At 39.6% G+C, this 22,271-nt stretch overlaps 2 protein-coding genes across 2 annotated transcripts; both read right to left on the minus strand.

Moving 5' to 3' along the window:
• Positions 1-6,867: 6,867 nt before the first annotated feature.
• LOC143413678 (tripartite motif-containing protein 16-like) lies at positions 6,868-9,202 on the minus strand. Its single transcript, XM_076877016.1, has one exon. The coding sequence runs from the start codon at positions 8,996-8,998 to the stop codon at positions 7,337-7,339; it is 1,662 nt and encodes a 553-aa protein (XP_076733131.1). The 5' UTR covers positions 8,999-9,202; the 3' UTR covers positions 6,868-7,336.
• A 9,367-nt stretch (positions 9,203-18,569) lies between these two features.
• On the minus strand, positions 18,570-20,893 carry LOC143413633 (tripartite motif-containing protein 16-like). The gene has a single exon (XM_076876932.1). It carries the CDS (start codon positions 20,704-20,706, stop codon positions 19,039-19,041), a length of 1,668 nt encoding a protein of 555 aa, XP_076733047.1. The 5' UTR covers positions 20,707-20,893; the 3' UTR covers positions 18,570-19,038.
• Between the last annotated feature and the right edge of the window lie 1,378 nt (positions 20,894-22,271).

Genomic DNA, 22,271 nt, shown 5'->3' on the forward strand with positions numbered 1-22,271 from the left:
TTCACCGTCTCTCAGTGACTGTCAGACAGTTTCACTTCCTCTGAACAGAAACAACCTCTGTGCTCTGAAGGGAAACAGATCTCTGCTCTTGTTCACCTCCTACAGGAAATGAGGCTCACCAGCAACTGCATTTACACCATGTTGTTTAGACCCATCCTGATACAGACACATCTGTGAAGGGAGGCACTAAAGAAATATCCTGGCAGTGACAAGAGCGAGGGTGTGGTCTGTTTATTACAAAGTATTAGAGCCTCCTTAAGATAAAACTACTTATTTTCAGGTTAAAGTTCACATTTCTTTTTTCCAGGAAATCGTTGAAATATATGGAGATTACAGTTGTTGGTTCAAGATAAACTACCACAGCTTCTATACCCTCAACAAAATGCTTTGTATAGATGAGTTAATGAAAGCGTACTTCACGATCTATTTTAGTTATAAGAAAATCATTTTTCTTTCGCCAGATGAACATGTGAAGAGTTTAAAATAGCTTCTTTCAAAATATAATATTGAAAATAATCAGAGAAAAACAGTCACCTTCAAGAAAATTTTCATTATGTTTGTATTTGTTAACCTGTCATTTAAACATTCTTGTTGAATTATAGCAGTTTGAGGTAATGCTATTACACATGCGAACACTAGAGGGCGTACAGCGCACTGGTGGTATCGAGCAGTGTTTTGGGACACAGAGGAAGAATAAACCTTCCTGTTGTGAAGATAACAGCAGCTCTATCTGTGTGCCTTCTCTATTCTTTACCACAGCACCACACGTTGTTGGCACAGGAAACCAGTTGCATCTGGGCAAAAGGAAAAAAAACCAAACAATCTTGGCTGACAATGCACAGATTGAAGTATAACAATGGTTACACCCTTGTGGATTACAGAGGATGTATTTTGTATCACAAGACAGGATAAGACGGCTGATCAGTTTGTTTCACTAACTTATCTAAACCTGGCATTTTGTAGAGGGTCACAGTGTCACGGTGCCTTCGCCCTGCAACTCCCTCGTTCCCCAAGTCTGTCTCATTGTTGATTACCTGTTTGCCACAGACCAAGTATTTCCTGTTTGCAAATAAAGTTTGTGAAAATCAAGAGAGTGCTTCGCATTGTGTCTGCATCTGGGTTCACGTTCACGCAAAATGATCAATACTTTTTTTTGTCCTGTCTGGCACTGTAGCAATCAGAATTATTGTCTGAAGGCCAAGAAAAATGCCCAACAGATTTACTTTCCCAAGTGGGCCTTTTGCTATACTGGTCCACTTGATTGTCATAGTTTGTTTGATCTTTATTAGTTATTTTTATTCTAAATTATTTCAATCAGGCCAGACTGGACTCAGGGACGGGAAAGAAAACAGGAAGAAAAGTTAGAAAGAAAGTTAACAGAAGGAGAGGGAAAGAAAAACACCTGGAGCTAAGGGGTAAAACAATCACATGAGTGCTGCTGTTTGACTGAGGAAGAATAAAGTAGTTGTGGTAAGCCAATCACATGACCACTTTAAGACAAAGCAACAAGGTGATATATACCAGTTTTTAAATTGTGTTGATAGGCCGCGTAAAACCAGAATCATGATAAACAATATATACGCCTGTTTTTTCCTGAATAGTTTTGTCACGTTTACTGTCTAAGGACAGCGCAGTGAGACCTCTCTGCTTATGAGCAAACAAAAAACAGCCTGGTCGTGTTGGTGTAAAAATGCACCATGTCGACCAATCAAAAATGATATGGCAACATGACGTTTGGTTGTTTAGGAAGACGGGGAAGATTTAAGAGTGACGGCGAGAGAGAGAGAGAGAGAGAGAGAGAGAGAGAGAGTTTTGAGATGTGAGAGATTTGTGACGTGTAGCGTGTTTGGATTGTGTAGTTAATGTGTTGTCTTGTGTAAGTGTGTAGTGTTGTGGATAGTTTTGTGTTGCGTGTCAGAACAATGAGGCGACTGCTGTCTCCAGGTAGAAACAGGAGTGATACACCTGCTGCTGTCAGACCTGCAGGTATCAGGCTGTGATGTTCTCCTTTATAGTGGACAGAAATTATTTTTTTGGAGTGGCACAAATAATTTGTGTGGCATCTTACTGAATGCAGAACAGCTGATTGTTCTGTAAAGAGTCTGAAATGGTTATTTTAAAAAAAGGTAAAATGTAAATGGCTGCAAATAACTTTGTTGTTTGCAAAACTTGTGCATAAGATTTTAAAATTGACAATTGTATTTAATGTCATGAAAGTTATGAAATATGAAATATGATTCAATAAACATGTTGTTACAGTAAAAAAATAAAACCTTTTCTACTCAGATTTTATGTTTTCTTTCTGATTTTAGATCAATTGTGCTCATACGGTTTGTCAAAATGAAAACATAACTGTAAATTCAGACATGTGAGGTTGTGCTGAAAAGAATGAAACCAAACAAGGCAAAGCAAATAGTTTTTAAAGGTAAAATGTGGAGGGAAAATCAAAAGTAGTAAAAAATGGCCAATTAAACCCTGGACCCCAGAGGGTTAAACGTTTTTTTAAAAGTAACACAATAGTTACTTTTCAAGTAATTAATTATTTTTAGAATATTGTAACTCCGTTACTAACTCAGTTACTTTTTTGAAGAAGTAACTAGTAACTATAATTAATTACTTTTTCAAACTTGCCCAACACTGGGTAAGAGTAAATAATAAATGCTGAATCTTTTTAAGCAGTACACAGAATCGATAATGCTTGATATGTTGAGGCAGCAGCCACCCAAGATAGTGTGAGTCAGTAAGTACCTGCGTGCACACGTGAGTGTGTGAGCGCTGGTATTCATAAGGTTTCTCCATGCAAGTGTCTCACTGGTATTTCTGAGGCATGTTTTTTATAAGTTTGTTAAATGACAGGTCAGAGTCGTTTGTTCTGTAAGTACTGGGATCAACGTTTCAATGAATGGGCCTATTCCTGATCTTCTAATGGCAAACCTGCCATCTACTGGGTTAACGGGGAAGCGCCAAGTGAGTTGAGTAGGTCAAAAGTTCATTGTAAATATTGTAAATTTAGTTGTTTTTAACATGAAACAAATCCATCCTGGCGCTGTTTGTGTTTCAACAACCATAGATCCTTTGGTCTGTTTATTGTGTTACTTCTGACATGTCTCACACCTTCTTATCATATTCTTTATCTCTCTGTTCATTCCAGGCCAAAAGACTGTCTCTCTTGCCCTTCTTTTGCATTTCACACCAGGGCGGGTTATAAAATGGCGCTCTGTGAGAGCTGTACGGTCAGGCAGGGGGAGAACACATCTGCAAAAAGCTGCTGCAATGCAGCAACATCTGCTCTCTGGACCTGCGTGAGATGGTCATCACAATGGACAACGCAACTGAAAAATTACAACACACATTAAAAATGTATGTAGCAGTCTCATCTGCCATATGTTTGTTTATATACTGACCAAGAAACTCTCTCAGTGTTTCTGTTTATTTCCATCCTCACAGTCAGTCACAGCCATCACACAGCATCAGGAAACATCTCTATGATTTAGAAAAGAAAACAGTCATTCTAAACACACTGACTGAGGACTGATGACTTCACAAATTGTACACATATGTACATGCACTGTGTTGCATAGCACAAAAAAGACTCAACTTGTAAAATGTATATTTCATTGGAATGAAACAATTTCTGACTTTCGGACTGAAATTGAAGGCTTTCACATCCACGGTTGATTACAGAGTCAAAGTCCTTTATACGCAGTCTTTCAAGTACAGATAACACAGGAAGATAGAGATCCTAAAAACACAGTTAAAGTAGCCAATAATGTGTTACATATAATTCATTTTAAGTTTATGTTGAGTTTTAAAATGTTCTCTGCAATAAAAGTTTTTACTCTCTGAAAAACCATCAGAGCTTCAACACCTGGTATATTACTCAGTAAACAAAACCAAAAAGTTAAAGGCAGACATCTGAAAACAAGACGTCACTGATCAACAACGTGACAGAACGAGAGTCAACAGTTTACTGTCAGTCAGAGTTTGATCATTAACAGGGAGCAGCAGGGTACAAAAGTCACGCAGAGTAGCTGAAAGTATCCAAGTACATCTAAAACTGTCCTTTATACTTTCAGGGACTTTAATCAATAATATTTTTTCTACTTATGTGCTGTTTTGCACTTCTTGCAGCTGAAATTGTGGCACAACCTTCAGGTTAAGTTTTAAATAAAAAAACAACAACAACTTCTTTTTCCCTCTCACAAAAAGCAGCTGTTGCTCAGCGTCACTTCAGATGTAAATGGATTTTTAGAAACTCAAACAAAGTCAAGTTTCCAGAAACTGTAACATTTTTTTTCACTCCCATTAAAAATCTCACAGCCGCTGATATTCATCTGTGAACATTTGCTAACCAGTAAAAATCTAACTATACATGCTGCTGGTGAGTTCAGCTCCATCTTCACCAGTTGTGACAGTTAAAATGATGCTTAGAGGTCAGATATGACACAATTTATCACATCCAGGCATGATTTTTCCTGTGGTGAGCAAATCCACACTGTAATTGAATCTGTTCTTTTAGGGAAAAGGTATAAATGAGGGGTGTCAAACATAAGGCTCGTGGGTCAGATTCGGCATGAAAAATTCTCCATCTGACCCGCTGGATGCTCTTTCAGTCAAGCATATTACATTAACTGATTAAAGATACACAACTATCACCTTTCAAAAGACACGGACAAGTCAGCCAGTAATGGGAAACACATGATGCATTTAAAGTTTATGTTCAACTGTAAAATATTCTCTGTAATGTAAATTGTTCTGCTCTCTGACAAACCATCAGAGGTGCAGCACGTGTATCATTTGGTGTTTGAAGCAGAAAAAAAAGCAAAGAGTTAAAGGAAGACACATTTGAAAAAGAAGGAAAATGAAAACAAGACGTCACTGAGCAACAACCTGACAGAACGAGAGCCAACAGTTTACTATCAGAACTGAGGCTGATCATTAACAGGGAGCAGCAGGTAACAAGGTCATCAGCAGTGGAGGAAAGTATGGAAGTAATACTCAGCTTCATATTTGAAGATACTCGAGTATCTTAGCTGCAGGTCTGGAACAATGGTTTTATTTCCTTTCCCATTAAACATCTCACACAGCCCCTCATCTGTGACCCTTAGCAAACCCACTGGATATCTACCTGCACATAAAGGAGATCAGATCAGTTCCATCTAGACCAGCTGTAACAGGAAAATGCTGATTACACTTTGATGCATCACTTTCAGTTTGTCATATAAGACAATATATCAGATTGAGGCATTATTTTCCTGCAGTGAGTAAATCTACTTTGTACTTTACTCTTTTCTTTTAGGTAAAGGCTCTAAACAGTACTTGTACACTGTGGAAATCCCATAAGAACGTCTCCTGAACTCTGAAAAATAACAAAACAAAGACTAAAAGGAGGTCATGGGTGCTGATGATGATGATGAGGAGGAGTAGCATGCATTTAAAAAGTGACTGATGTCCTAGAATACAACAGAACAGTGTCTCTACAAACTTATGAAAACATGACAGTCTTGCATTAGTTTGTATTCTTATGATTTCAAAAAACGAGGGAAAAATCTCCTTGAAATGCACAATTCCTTTTTGTTATTTCTTAGTGTGTGACGTATTTTATTGGCTTTATGATTGGTGCAAACAGTTTCCTGATTCATAATGGAAATAGATTTTAGACACAGGAGGAACACGCAGTGATCAGCAGGAGCAGCTTGGAGTCCAGTCTTCTTCACACTGAGGAGGGACATATATGCAGGAACAGTTGTCATAACTGTTACAACCACCAGATGGCGAAAGAGTCCCACTGCAACTTTAAGCCATGAAGGATGTGTCTTGATGTTTGCTTGTGATAAATCTGCTTTATGTGAGTCTTTTTCAGAAAGTAACAGTAATATGTCTGATTATATGTCTTTAATCAGTAAAGTCTCGCTTTGCTAGAGATCAATAAATAATAAAATTGTAAACATGCAGCTGTATGTTAGAAGTCAAAGGGTCCTTAAGTCTTCTGTAAATTGACGGGGATCAAATGAAGGACACAAGTATCTGTTCTTACTCTAATAAATGCTGCTTTAATATCCAACAGACTATTTTCCTTCCTCATCAGCAGCAAACAGCTCGACTGCGTCTGTGCATTTGTGTCCTCCATACTTGTTTCCACAGACATCTCAGGCTTGATGCCACGATGCAGTGTAGAAACCTGACAACCCTCTGACTCATGTTCAAATGTTCAAGGACATTTCTCAGGATCATGTATGACCCCTTTTTGACATTTGGACTTTCATTAATAATATTTGTGTTTCTGAGTCATTTTTGTGGAGACTTCTGTCCAACGTAGTGTCCAAATGAAGCCTGAAGCTTTTCTTCACCCTCTCGTCAGATGGTCAGCAACAAAACTCTGTTCCAACCAATGTCTGATAAGAGATGAGACACAGCAGCTGAGCAAATGATCATTTCATGCTGAAGACATCCTCAGACAAAATTAAACACATACATAAACACAGCCTGGTGCCAATAACACAGCTAATGACACTGCTGTATCACTGGCTTTACTGATTAAAGACCATATCTGAAGGAAATCTTTGAACACAACAGAAAGTGACCTTTTAAACCTGCCACACTGATGCTGCATTCAAGGACCATTAAAAACATTTGAAAGGACTTAAGAACATCAAGAAAATGTGACTTGTTTCTCTGTAATGAGGCTGTTTTAGTGAAGAAAGTTGAAAGGTCACAGAGCGACTGCTGAATCTTCTGCTCTAAACATGAACTCTGAACTTTGTGATGCTTCAGGAGGAAAACTGCTTCAGTTATTCTCTCAGATTAGTTTCATATTTTCTGCATCAGATTTGAGTGAGATCCTGGAATGAAGACAGAGGAAAAGACTTTGTTCAAAGTTTGATTTATAGTCAAACCTTCCAGTTTATTCACACAATAAAACATCAACACAATATATGAATTCATTCATTAAAATCACAGTTTTTCCTCATTTGTTTGATGATTTTGACAAAAACAAACACAAACACACACACATGGTCTGCCATACTCATAAAGAGAAATGTCGACATTGTTCAATACAAATATTCCAGAAACATTTAGAGGATAGAGAAGTTTACATTTTCATGTGCAGAAATATTTTAGTAAATCAAAATGATGATGAGCAGTGATAGCCTCCATAAACAGTCACAGGAAAGATCTCCTTTAAAAACTCAGAAACATCAAGAGAACAACTAGAAGATGTGGAGGTACCACCCATAATGTTTGACTGACAGCTGATCTCTGTGCAGAAATGATGGAGAGCAAATAAAATGAAACTAAAATACAGATTTAAACCCACAATATGAAAGACTTCAGTCTATTTGAGCTTAATCAACTCAGCTGTGTCTCCATAATAGTGAAGCCAAAGTCCAGCATAGAGCGGCTGAGTGAATGTGGTCTGGACTCTGTGGAGGAGAGTCATGGTTTCAGAGACGCTGTAGAAGGACAAAATACCTGCTCTGTGATCCAGGTACACTCCTACTCTGGAGGAACGAGGACCTGAGACAGGAGTTTTGATGTTGTTGTACCAACATGTAAAACTGTTGTTGTTACAATATAATGACCAAGATTTGTAATTATGTCCAAATGTACATTCATCACTATTCCCTGCTTTGCTGATATTCTTGTATGCGACTGCAACAGAAACTCCCCCTCTCCACTCCACCTCCCAGTAACAACGTCCAGTCAGACTCTCTCTACTCAGGACCTGCTGCCATCCAGTGAATCTGTCTGGATGATCAGAATAAGACTGTTGTTGTTTCATTGCTGTTGCTTTTCTGTTCCCCTCTGATAATAACAGCCATTTGTTTGCTGTGTTTGGATCCAGTGTGATTTCACGTGAATATTTTAAGAATTCAGCTCTGGTCTTTGGCTGTGGTTGTGGCAGTAAAACATCCACTTCAGTGACTGTCAGTGAGATGTTTTTCCATTCCTCTCTCAGAATGTCCTGTAGTTTATCTCTGACCTCTGACACAGCTGCTGTCACATCCTCAAAGTAGCTCAGAGGACGGATATTGATGCTGGATGAGTCTGTAGACTCACTGAGTGCTGACAGTGAGGGGTAGTTGTGTAGAAACTGGATGTGATCCTCTGTGTGTGAGAGCTGCTTCAGCTCAGCATCTTTCCTCTTCAGCTCAGTGATCTCCTGCTCCAGCTTCTCCTGAAGCTCTTTGACTCGACTCACTTCAGTTCCCTGCTGGGATCTGATCTGCTGCTTCACATCAGAGCTTCTTTTCTGGATGAGATGGATCAGCTCAGTGAAGATCTTCTCACTGTGCTCCACTGTTTGATCAGCAGACTGATTGATGGCCTCCACCTCCTGTTGAAGCAGCTTCACATCTTTCTCTCTGTCCTGGATTCTCTGCTGGATGTTTTGTCGACTCACCTCCAGCTCTCCCTGCCTCTCAGTCCTTTCTGCTGCAGCTGAGACTGTGTCGTGGCCTTTATGTTCATCCACAGAGCAGAGATAACAGATACTCTGCTGATCAGTACGGCAGAACATCATCTTCACCTCATCATGACGAGAGCAGATGTTCTCCTGGAGCTTCTTGGAGGGCTCCACCAGCTTGTGTTTCTTGAATGAATCTGCAACAATATTATGACTCTGAAGGTGTTTCTCACAGTAAGATGCCAGACAGACTAAACAGGACTTGAATGCTTTCATTTTTCTTCCAGTGCAGACATCACAGGCCACATCTTCAGGTCCAGCATAGCAGTGATCAGCAGGAGCAGCTTGGAGTCCAGTCTTCTTCAGCTCCTCCACTAAATCTGCTAACATGGTGCTTTTCTCCAGGACAGGCCTCGCTGTGAAAGTCTGTCTGCACTGAGGGCAGCTGTAGATTTTCTTCTTTTCCTCTTCATCCCAGAAGCTTTTAATACAGTTCATGCAGTAGCTGTGTCCACAGGGAATAGTCACCGGATCCTTCAGTAGATCCAAACAGACTGAACAGCAGAATTTTGTTTGATCCATTTGATTCATGTGCTGTGCCGTTTCACCGTCTCTCAGTGACTGTCAGACAGTTTGACTTCCTCTGAACAGAAACAACCTCTGTGCTCTGAAGGGAAACAGATCTCTGCTCTTGTTCACCTCCTACAGGAAATGAGGCTCACCAGCAACTGCATTTACACCATGTTGTTTAGACCCATCCTGATACAGACACATCTGTGAAGGGAGGCACTAAAGAAATATTCTTACAGAGCAACCAAGAGCCAATCACATGATGCAGGGTGTGGTATGTTTGGTTACAGCATGCAGTAACAAGTCTGACCCAGGCAAACTGGTTTAACTGGTTTAAACTGCTAAAATTAGTTTCAACTGGGTCAGCCCAGTTTAACTTTTCTTGAGTTATGACAGTCAACACTCAGCGAGTTCATTTTATATTTCAAAAAGTTCAGCAAAGTTTAGGATGCTGTGATGAATAAAAATAAATCAAACTTTATATTTTGACATTTTCTAATCTTAGTTCATTCTCACACTTACAGAATGATGCATGGGAACAACAGAAAATCGCAGATTGCTGGATCGAAGATGGCGCCGATGTGTATTTCTTGCCGTCTGTTTCTCCAAATTTCTGTTTTAATGTTTTTATTCTGCTATGATGTAGACTCCCTGCTGGTCTATGATCGCCACGTTTTACTTGATCTTCGACTATCTCATCTCCCAATACGCCGGTGTGTAGACTGGGAAATGCACACAAAATACCGCCTCCACTCCTGTCGTTGGTTCCTACTCACCTGCTTCGTGTACCTGTGCCGTCTTTGCGGAAGCGAGGTCGCCGTCGCGGCAAATGGAGTGGGAGATTAGTGAAATTGAAGGCCTGTCTCTCATTTGGTTTTGCTGTCCCTGGCGTTGCCTGTCGCCCCCCTTTTCCCTGACATCTTCGTAAGCCATCCTATTCGTATCTGGTGCCGCTCGCTGGCTCTGAGCTTTTCCCGCCCTTGCATTTATTTACCAAAACAGTTATGTACAAAACGATGAAGAACTCGGCAGGTCCGTACGAAGACAGACTTGACGAAAACCTACACCATCCTCCCTATTCTGGTATTCTAAACAGTACTTAGCCGAAACCCAAAGACTGCTTGGTTGAGTTAACCTCCTGAACTATCTACAACATATGGTGGAAACCTGAAATTAAGACAGAGAAGACTAGAGGTGAGACATGACCATTACTGAATATTAAAAATAATAAATGACAGATTTAGTGATATTTTCATAAAGTATTTATTTGCCACATCAATAAACAGCATGGCAGGGCAAAATATTTTTTCTAACATGGCAACCTTTTAAAAGTGAAAGGAGACAGAAAGACAGGTGAGAAAGAATAAAACTTAACTGACTTTTTGATGGCATTTTACACAAAGTACTAGTACAGTATCTAGAAAATGTGGGAAAATACTGGCATCATGTACAGTACTTTCTTCTGAAGAAATTATGTTGGGACCCTGAAAAAAAACTTACTATGTACAATAACGGATTTCTATAAATTTGACAGATGAAAACTTTGATTGTAAGATTCGGATAATTATTTGTTAAAAGCTAGAAATTTTAAATGAGAATAAGAAAGAAAAGTATTTCTTTGTGCCCCCCTTTCCCTGTTAATGCCGTACATGGACCCCTGGCAACACTTTGCCAAACCTGCCCCTGCACAGTTACCAGCTGTCAGCTACATAGAAAAGGATCCTGGTGTAAGTTGTCTCTCAGAAACAGTTCATAGCTTTCCTTCAACCCATTCATGTCACCTAAAAGGTAAACCTGTTTCTCCATCACCTGTTCAGCTCTGATGAGTCAGTAAGGACATCTCCTGGTTTCATCTTCATGTTTCCCTCTCACCAGATATACAAGCAGATATCATGACCAGCAGCTTTTACGGCCGTGGCTCCAGCAAACATCAGCTGATACTAGAAAGTAATATTAAAAAAATTCTAACAACAGCTTATCAAGTTTAAAGGCGCTTCTGCTGTTTAACGTGACCTCCGCTAGTTTCCTCTTTCTGGCACAAAGCGGGAGATAAACAACCAAGAGAGACGGGACTTGCGGCAGAAACACCGATCAGCTGATCATTGATCAGCCTCAGATCAGCTGAAACACTCAGTTTTTTTAAATCCAGGTTGAAGACTCACCTATTCTCAGCTGCATTTGAATCCACACTTTTAAGCTTAAATTTCAAAACTTACATTTAACTACTGATTTTATCTATTGTTCTGATTTTATCTGTTTTGATTTTATATACTGTTTTTTTGTTTGTTAAATAGTTTGTTTGTTTGCTTGTTTTAATCAATTTTAAATCATGCTTTTTATTTGTTTTTGTTTCTAATGTCTCTGTAAAGCACTTTGAATCACCTTGTTGTTGAATTGTGCTATACAAATAAACTTGCCTTGCCTTACCTGAAGCTCATTTCACCTGACAGTCGGACCGGCGGCCGCCTTCGGTCTCTCCACCTCCGCCTCCCCTTTCCCCCATCCACCTGCTGGCCTCCACCACAGGGGTCGGCGATATAAACGATATACGATAAAAACGATATAAATTTGGCCAACGATAGAAATTAGACTATACCGCTCTATCGCGATAGCGCATGTTGATGATGTCATTAAGCTACGCCTGTTTTGGTCGAAAGCATCGCAGCGGTAGCCGCTGATAAACCATTATAAACCGTTATCATCTGCAAATTATGCCGACAGTCATAGCAAAGAGATGAAGCACTTTTGAAATATGGGGAAAGCCAAAAACTGCGCTTCCTCCACTTCTGTAACATTGATTCATTAATGTTGAATTCTCTCGCAGCTGCTCTATTCCCATGTTGTTGCAGTATATTAATAACTAACCTTGTATTGTAGATGAATAATCTCAGTTGTTCTCCTGACTGAAGTTTGGCCCGTGTATAGCATCCTGCTATGCGATTGCATTTGTCCCTGACCACCAGAATCCGTCACGTTAACTTTTATCGAGTGGAAAAAAAGTTGGCGTTCATCTTCCAGCTTCACTGTGCTATTGTTATGCTACGTGTACAATAATGTTGATGTGATATACAGAATGTCAGGAAAGAAATTCTGGTTTTAATGTGATTCTTGATTTAAGAATCAAAGGGTGGGATTGTATAGGAATTTCTTTCACTTATGTATTAATCACATTATTGTATGATGCCTTGGTGCCACTGGATTTTAACATGTCTGACACTCATACGTTAAGAGGGGGTGTAGTAAGGATGTTGGGGGAAACAGGAACTCCACAGGAAGAGCCTTTTGTCTCTTCTAGGACTCTGGGAAGTAGCAAGGGAGTGTGAACCTTAAGGTGCGAAACAGCTGTGTACTGCCTTTTGTTCCTGGAGAAGGTATTTAACTAAGAGCCATGCTAGGCTCAGCGAGACTCTGCTGACCCTGCCCCGTGGTCATGTAGGCTCTCCATCAAGCCTGGTTGTCTGTTCTTTGTGTGTTTGGATTAAAGAATGTTAGCTACCGCTCACCTCTCGTCTGCAGGCTTTATTTAAATGGAAAACTTCCACAACAATGTGTTGATGAAAGGGTAAGCAAGCAAGCAGTTTTCTGACCGTTACCGTTTGTAGTTGTTTTAGATATAGTATCATAAAGAAGTAAATTCAGTGTTTTCTCATCATAAACCTGTGCATGAGTTTAAAAATCGCGCTCCACCCAGGCGCTACCGTATGTTACTAGTCAAAATGGAAACACTTGAAGTGTATAATTATTTTTTCTGTGGTGTTAATCACTCTGAACGACTTACCTAGAGTTGTCTTTCATTTGTATGTCTATTTGACCCATCTGTATAGTTTTAGGACTAAAGGAATCTGACTGTTTAGTTCCTTGTTATGCAGCGATGCACATGCAGATGACCCTGATTATCGTGTGTCTCAGTTTCCTTCTCTTGGTAGAGTTTCTCTTACAAAGAAGTTTTTTTTTTTACTTTCTCAAAATAATGATGATCAATACCTTATTTTTTTAAGAATTCATGCTATGGTTCCATTCCTGTAATATGTGTTCATCGATCTCTCCACTATGAACAGAGATTTATGAAACACTTGACTGTCATCCCATTGATTACAAACACCCAGCTGCCATTTCAGTTTTAAATTCAACTCAATTCAATTTTATTTATATAGCGCCAAATCACAACAACAGTCGCCTCAAGATGCTTTATATTGTACAGTAGATCGTACAATAATATAATAATACAATAAATGAACAGGTAATCCTAAACATGATCTAAGTGATCTGAAGTTGCCTTTCATTTATATGTCTATTTGATTTGTCTGTATAGTTTTAGCCGAGGAAACTGACTGTTTAGTTCCTTGTTATGTAGCAATAGAAAAGCACATACCAATAATCCTGCTTATCAGGTGTCTCAGTCGCTTTCTTTCTCTCGAGTTTCTGTTAGACAGAGACTGAAGTCACTGCAAGAGCATACTTTCGCTGTGGAGCAATTACACAGGTGTTTTTATTTTGTCTGACAGGTTAGACAGGAATGTGTAGATGTAAACAGAATGAGCATGCATAGCATGTTTATGACACTGGTTAGTTTTGCTTTTGGTTAGCCTTCTTCTTAACACCATTAATTCAGTCTATTTTCATGGTACACACTTTCTCTGAAAGTAAAAAAAAAAGTATGACATTAAACTGGGATAGAGCATTCATTAAAGAGAAGGTTCAAATTCTTAAAGTCCATCTTAAATAGTCTTTCTCAATCAGAAACAGCTATGGGCAGATGTTATGGTTCAAAAAGCAGCAAGATAGCAGGTTGAAATGTGAGGCCAGTACGTTCTCTCTAATTACTGGCGGGAGTTCAATTTGCTCTCTAAAAAAGAAAATCTGACTGTATAAAATACACACACTACTGCTCTAAAGTTTTAGACTGCTGGCTACTCCATGTTTTCAAGCTTACTATCAAAATATATGGAGTTATAATGAATAAACTTTGTACTTAATATCACAATATTTTATAATCTTACTTCCTTCTGACACTTTTGGAATAAGACATGGGAACAACTGTCTCCAATAAATCAGACTAATTACCAAGTAACTTATTCATAATGGAAACTCCAATTTAAGAATTTAAAAGATGACATCATCAAAACCAAACAAACAGTCCATTTAAATTACTAACGTTTTTGTAAGTGTGTAAGAAATCTTCTAAAAAATCTTTTTCATTTCATCATTTCGAGCTCACAGAAGTTTACAGTTTCATGTAAACGTCAGTCGTGGCCTTTATGTTCATCCACAGAGCAGAGATAACAGATACTCTGCTGATCAGTACAGCAGAACATCTTCATCACCTCATCATAACAGGACTTGAAAGCTTCAGTTTTTGTTAAGTGAAATTATTACACGTGTTGAAGCCCTTACTCTTAATGTCACAGGGGGAACTTTGGTTGAGACTTTACGGTACAACTTGTTGTGACATCATTACTATGTTTGTTACGGGCTCTCACCATGATGGTGGGGTGCTGTATGTTGATGAAGATGGACTCTGCTATTTATGTTAAATAAATATGCCCAAAGGCTAAAGAGTAGTGATGGGCAAAGCCAGGCTTCAAAACAATCTGACACCATCTCCACAGCGACACCTGCTGGACAATTTGGTTATCGCCACATCTTGATGATGCTGTTCTGTGAAACAGTGACACAGACGAGCCGTGCACAATTAAAACAAAGCTACTTATTATATCAGACAGTCAATAACTGCGATCAACACGTTATTTTGGAGAAATTCTCACAGAACGAAGGAAAGAAAAATGATGAGACTGTTAAAGACAGCAATCTGTGAATGTAGTGATCAGTGTGCTTCAGCAAACATCTCCATCTGTTAACATTCGTGTTGCTCACAATAAATCGATTTATAAAGTAACACATACAGAGAAAAGACTGCAGTGTTTACTATAATAGCCACACAGGTTTACGGCTGCTTTTGGCCTCAAAGTTTGGATGTGTTTGGTTGACTTTTCAGTTTTCTGGGAGTTCGTGTCTGTCATCAGGTTTTTTCTACACCTGTCAAGCAAAGCTAGAAGCTGGCATAGTGTTAGCTTTGATTTTTAATCAACTTAATATTTATATATTGAAATGAAAAGACTAAATGTGTTGTCTTTCTTTATAAAAAGTTAACATTCATCACATTTTCTGACCAATCGTAACTCTCCATTTCACACACATCTTTAAATCATCCTCTGCTGAGCAGCCTGTGAAGCATGAAGAAACCTTCCTGAACCTTCCACTGCTGTGGATTTTCCATTTTCTAACATGTTTTGCTGTCAGTCTGGAGTTTTGGTTATAATGAACCTGCATTACTTCAGTTGTTTTTGAGTTATTCACAAAGAAGCATCAGTGAGAAAAAAACAGGAAAAAACTCTGTCGTGAAAAGAAGAAACAGATCACGTGTAATTAATGAAAGTGTTTTTCTAGCTTTTCTTTTTTACAGTATAAATATATTCTTCATGGTGACACAGTGAGTAACAGATTATAGTGAGGATGACGTCACTTAATACTGAAAATAACATTTTCTGTTGAAAGTAGAAAAAAGATCAGAGCTGAAATTCCCGCCTGTTTTATTTTCTCACTGTATTACCCTTCAAGGACCTGCAGCTCAGTAAAGCGTCCCTCTGACAGCCACACCCATCTGTTCTCTGATTGGATATTTAAATTTGTGATTGACATGACATTGACCAATCAGCTGAAAGGAAGAAAAATCGGGTCAAAATTCGTACTTGTAAGTTGAAACTTGAGTGCAGTTTCACTCGTGTTTTTCTGCTTTGTATCTGTAACCAGAGCTTAACAAAAATAATTTGTAACTTGTGTAAATATTTTTACACACAAATCTTTTTTACATACACACAAATTCTTATCTACAAATGCAAAAATATATGCATTCTGATTTACAAGTACAAAATATTTATGACCACAATTTGAGCCCATACAGGAGGAGGCTCCACCTCTACACACACACACACACACACACACACGCACACACACACACACACACACACACACACACACACACACACACACACACACACACACACACACACACACACACACACAGAGGAAAGAAATAAAGAGCAAAAGGTGGAGAGAAAGATAAAATGGTAGCTTGGCACATGAGGACAAGAAGACCACAGCAGCTTCTGTTCCACTGCTATACATATACTGTACTTATTGATGAAAACTTCCAATAGGACCTTCAGTCATTTCTGACAGGAAGTTTATGTCCATCCTTTAATACTTATGGACGAGGTAACATCAGGCAGCAGTCACATGCAGGTTTGTGTCCTACTTGCATAAGGTGATCTCTGCACATCCAGAATATGCTCACCTCATGGACCTGAAACTTTCCATAATGCTCTCCAAGGCACATGATCTCACATGTGAGGTAAACCTAAGCTGCTCCTTAGACTACCATGAGCTGGATGACTGAGAACCTGCACAGACATCTGTGAGGTAAACATATTTTTCTGTGAGCATCATTAAGTCAATTCTAGGTTTCATGTGCTGATTCGGGTGCTTTACATTTATTCTGTTTTAGAGCAGGTGGAGAGGGGGAACCAGATGGGAGCAGGTTCCACTTTGGGTGGGGAAGTGGAATAAGTGATTACCTTTTTGTCTCAGCTCGTCATCACAACTAAATTCATGTTCAAATGAAGCTTTTTACTGTGACGCTGATATCTGTATTTATATCATTAAGAATCATTAAAGATAATTTAAGGTATGGTTGGCATTGTCTCCAAAAATAAGTCTTTTGATGTGATGGCTGTAAGGAGCCATAATCTTAATTAATGTTATTGATATATAAACCCTCTAGTTTCAGCAGCATTCTTCAGGTTTTTAAAAGCTTCTCTGTGGCAGTGCTGCCATTTAAAAAGTAATTAGAAAGATTCCTGACTGACCTGCTCTGTTGTGTGTAACCTAAAGGGTCTGATTCAGGTCTGTGGTGTATATTGAGTCAGAAGCTAAACACACTGCAGAAACACCTGAGGGTGGTCTATGAGGAATACATCCCAGGAATCATGGAGATCATGCTGACAGAGCTTGATAATTGAAGATGATGCAGGACGAGCGGTTCAGGAATCGGTTCTCATGATGACGATGTGCAACTGCATCTCACCATTATTCTCTACAGAGTTGGTAACATTTCCAATATTTAACAGAATAGTAATTTTGATTTGCATTTTCTGTTAACAACAGTAGAGGCAACAGAAGATTCACACTGATGGATGAAGCCCATCAGTGTGAATCCCTTCATAGACGCCTTTGTGCAAAGCACCTCCTGCCCAGTTCCACCTCTCATCACTCAAGCTTCATTCAAGTCACCTTCATCTCCATCACCAGCATCTAGGCTCTGGGGGGTCCTGCTCTAATCTGTTTCACAGCTGGAGCTCCGTTCTGCAGAGAGACAGACCACCAAACACCTTTGTACATTCTGTTCATCAATAAATCATCTTCATTCTTTCTGACGATCTCTCCTTATTTAAATGAATGAATGAATGAATGAATGAATGAATGAATGAATGCTTTATTGGCCATATGCAGGTTGCCCCACAGAGGAATAGGACCCCCCCCCCCCCCCGACTTACACACACAACAAAGACATCACATGGGAATACAGTCGGAGATCGGCAGCGTTGCAGAGAATAACATTGAAAAAAAATTACACAACAATGGGATGAAGCCCATCAGTGTGAATCTTCTCTTCTGCTACAACGTCACCTGCTGTCTTCAATCCTCCATACCCGACAGTAACAGCTGACTGTTGTGTTGAGCGTCTTTGTGAGATCTGTTAAATGTAAAGTTCATAAATCCACTACACTTTTTGTCAATGTTTGTTTTTCTGGTCTCATTCCTGGAGCTGCCAAAAAGCAGAGGTGGCAAAAGTGCAGACGTTCTGTATTTAAATAGAAGTACAGATACTCGTGTTACTCAACTAAGAGTAAAAAAGTTCAGGCTCTGAAATAAAGCTTCTGTGTGAGTTCAATAAGAAATATCTATGGTCTCACATCTGTCCAGGTGCTGCCGGCTGAATCTAAGCTTTATCACTTCCACTGTCAAGCTGTTTGTGTCATCACTGGCCTGGTCCAATCACATTCTCCCGGTCTTCTCCAGGCCAATCACCATTCATGCTGCGTGCTTTAAATCTCACTGTGCATCTGTCATTCTTTCACTTGTTAACCTGCAGGAAGACAAAACTTCACTGAGCCTTCAGCAGCTTGAACATCATCAGTAAAGACAGATTTAAATATGTGTAATATCACACTGTGTCAGTTTGTTCACAGGAGTCACAACCTGTAACACTGATGCTGCATTCAAGGACCATTAAAAACATTTGAAAGGACTTAAGAACATGAAGAAAATGTGACTTGTTTCTCTGTAATGAAGCTGTTTTAGTGAAGAAAGTTGAAAGGTCACAGAGCGACTGCTGAATCTTCTGCTCTAAACATGAACTCTGAACTTTGTGATGCTTCAGGAGGAAAACTGCTTCAGTTATTCTCTCAGATTAGTTTCATATTTTCTGCATCAGATTTGAGTGAGATCCTGGAATGAAGACAGAAGAAAAGACTTTGTTCAAAGTTTGATTTATAGTCAAACCTTCCAGTTTATTCACACAATAAAACATCAACACAATATATGAATTCATTCATTAAAATCACAGTTTTTCCTCATTTGTTTGATGATTTTGACCAAAACAAACACAAACACACACACATGGTCTGCCATACTCATAAAGAGAAATGTCGACATTGTTCAAGACAAGTATTCCAGAAACATTTAGAGGATAGAGAAGTTTACATTTTCATGTGGAGAAATATTTTAGTAAATCAAAATGATGATGAGCAGTGATAGCCTCCATAAACAGTCACAGGAAAGATCTCCTTTAAAAACTCAGAAACATCAAGAGAACAACTAGAAGATGTGGAGGTACCACCCATAATGTTTGACTGACAGCTGATCTCTGTGCAGAAATGATGGAGAGAAAATAAAATGAAACTAAAATACAGATTTAAACCCACAATATGAAAGACTTCAGTCTATTTCACTTTAATCAACTCAGCAGTGGCTCCATAATTATAGTAAACCAACAGTCCAGCATAGAGCGGCTGAGTGAATGTGGTCTGGACTCTGTGGAGGAGAGTCATGGTTTCAGAGACGCTGTAGAAGGACAAAATACCTGCTCTGTGATCCAGGTACACTCCTACTCTGGAGGACTGAGGACCTGAGACAGGAGTTTGGATGTTGTTGTACAAAAATGTATAACTGTTGTTGTAATAATCTAATGACCAAGATTTGTCATTACGTCCAAAAACACACTCATTACCCTCTCCTTTTCTGCTGATATTCTTGTATGTGACTGCCACATAAACTTGTTCTCCACTCCACTCCACCTCCCAGTAACAACGTCCAGTCAGACTCTCTCTACTCAGGACCTGCTGCCATCCAGTGAATCTGTCTGGATGATCAGAATAAGACTGTTGTTGATACACTACTGTTACTTTTCTGTTCCCCTCTGATAATAACAGCTGTTTGTGTGCTGTGTTTGGATCCAGTGTGATTTCACGTGAATATTTTAAGAATCCAGCTCTGGTCTTTGGCTCTGGTGGATCTGACAGTAAAACATCCACTTCAGTGACTGTCAGTGAGATGTTTGTCCATTGCTCTCTCAGAATGTCCTGTAGTTTATCTCTGACCTCTGACACAGCTGCTGTCACATCCTCAAAGTAGCTCAGAGGACGGATATTGATGCTGGATGAGTCTGTAGACTCACTGAGTGCTGACAGTGAGGGGTAGTTGTGTAGAAACTGGATGTGATCCTCTGTGTGTGAGAGCTGCTTCAGCTCAGCATCTTTCCTCTTCAGCTCAGTGATCTCCTGCTCCAGCTTCTCCTGAAGCTCTTTGACTCGACTCACTTCAGTTTCCTGCTGGGATCTGATCTGCTGCTTCACATCAGAGCTTCTTTTCTGGATGAGATGGATCAGCTCAGTGAAGATCTTCTCACTGTGCTCCACTGTTTGATCAGCAGACTGATTGATGGCCTCCACCTCCTGTTGAAGCAGCTTCACATCTTTCTCTCTGTCCTGGATTCTCTGCTGGATGTTTTGTCGACTCACCTCCAGCTCTCTCTGCCTCTCAGTCCTTTCTGCTGCAGCTGAGACTGTGTCGTGGCCTTTATGTTCATCCACAGAGCAGAGATAACAGATACTCTGCTGATCAGTACGGCAGAACATCTTCATCACCTCATCATGACGAGAGCAGATGTTCTCCTGGAGCTTCTTGGAGGGCTCCACCAGCTTGTGTGTTTCAAATGCGGAGGATATAAAATGAGGCTGAAGGTGTTTCTCACAGTAAGAGACCAAACACACCAAACAGGACTTGAAGGCTTTCATTTTTCTTCCAGTGCAGACATCACAGGCCACATCTTCATGTCCAGCATAGCAGTGATCAGCAGGAGCAGCTTGGAGTCCAGTCTTCTTCAGCTCCTCCACTAAATCTGCTAACATGGTGTTTTTCACCAGGACAGGCCTCGCTGTGAAAGTCTGTCTGCACTGAGGGCAGCTGTAGATTTTCTTCTTTTCCTCTTCATCCCAGAAGCTTTTAATACAGTTCATGCAGTAGCTGTGTCCACAGGGAATAGTCACCGGATCCTTCAGTAGATCCAAACAGACCGAACAGCAGAATTTTGTTTGATCCATTTGATTCATGTGCTGTGCCGTTTCACCGTCTCTCAGTGACTTTCAGACAGTTTCACTTCCTCTGAACAGAAACAACCTCTGTGCTCTGAAGGGAAACAGATCTCTGCTCTTGTTCACCTCCTACAGGAAATGAGGCTCACCAGCAACTGCATTTACACCATGTTGTTTAGACCCATCCTGATACAGACACATCTGTGAAGGGAGGCACTAAAGAAATATTCTTACAGTCCGACCAAGAGCCAATCACATGATGCAGGGTGTGGTATGTTTGGTTACAGCATGCAGTAACAAGTCTGACCCAGTTAAACTTTAACAATTCATTTCTTCATGGTGCAAATATATAGTAGACTCAGGAGTTTAACTCAGTTTTCTTGGCCTTTGTTTATCGTTCATTTAAAATCTTAATGGGTAAAGATCATCATAATTACATATGAAATTATATGAACAAATTATATGTTCCATTACACTATTAACAGCACAGATTATACAGCAAACATCAGATTCATGGATGGAGCCAGAGGCTAAATGACTGTTCAGTCCTCTTTAGGAAACGATCTTCATATGACGACAAACACGACAACAATCAGCTGTCAAACTGTACAAGAAGTTCACAGTAATGTAAAAGAAGTTATATCACTTTATTTTTAAACGTACGCACTCAGGGTCAGGACTGAAGACACTGATCGAGAAAATACTCTAAATATAAATATTCACCTAAACATTCAAAATTATTCAATTGCATGAAAAGAAATATGAACTCTCTACAATACTGGCTTCTGATTGGTTGAAAAAGCAGGTGCTGAACTTCAGAAGAGCTAAAGCTGCAAAACTGTGTAAACCCAGAGTGGATGCTGCCCTCTGACCTTTCAGAAGTACGATCTTTTTATGAAGACACAGAGGCAGAGTTATTATTCATCACTTTAAAGATGATATTCGTTACATGTTCTTCACTCGTTGTCTAGTAAAGTCCAGAGAATGAGACACATGATTTCAAAACATACAGCTGCATGTTAGAGATCACAGAGTTCTTCAGTCTTATGAGAACTCATGGAGACTAAATGTCAGACACATCAACAGTAAATGTCGTTCCTCCCCCCGTGAGTTTGTGTCCTCCACACTTGTTTACACAAACATCTGAGGTTTGAACAGTGTGCAAAACCACATGTTACAAAGCTGCTGAGCTACTGAATACTGGAATATTTCATTCAATATCACCATCTGACCAAAGGACAAACACAGAGAGGATTAGAGCGCCAAACTTTGTTTCAAACTGTTTCAGATTTTAGAGGCAAAAAGCAGAATTTCTACCTGGACAAAGAAATCAAAGCAGGAGCAAAACAAGCTTTTTACATTTATTCAAAGGCATTATGTGAATGTACTCTGAGCCACAGCCTCCTAAAGTAAAGACATTTGATCATCTAAACCAGACAGAGTCATGTTTTCAGCAGTGTCTGTATCCTCCATATAGACCATGCCATGGTCCACCTAGGGTGAGCAGGTGTCTGACTTTATGTGGGACTACACAGCGCTCAGTCCTTGTTTCCCTGTGCCACACACACATTGAACCAATGTCC

This window comes from Maylandia zebra, linkage group LG18, assembly GCF_041146795.1.
Source record: "Maylandia zebra isolate NMK-2024a linkage group LG18, Mzebra_GT3a, whole genome shotgun sequence".
Taxonomy (NCBI): domain Eukaryota; kingdom Metazoa; phylum Chordata; class Actinopteri; order Cichliformes; family Cichlidae; genus Maylandia; species Maylandia zebra.

Excerpts from the sequence above, each read along its gene's own strand:
- LOC143413678 (XM_076877016.1), bottom strand. The coding sequence starts at position 8,998 with ATGAATCAAATGGATCAAACAAAATTCTGCTGTTCAGTCTGTTTGGAT.
- LOC143413633 (XM_076876932.1), bottom strand. The coding sequence starts at position 20,706 with ATGAATCAAATGGATCAAACAAAATTCTGCTGTTCGGTCTGTTTGGAT.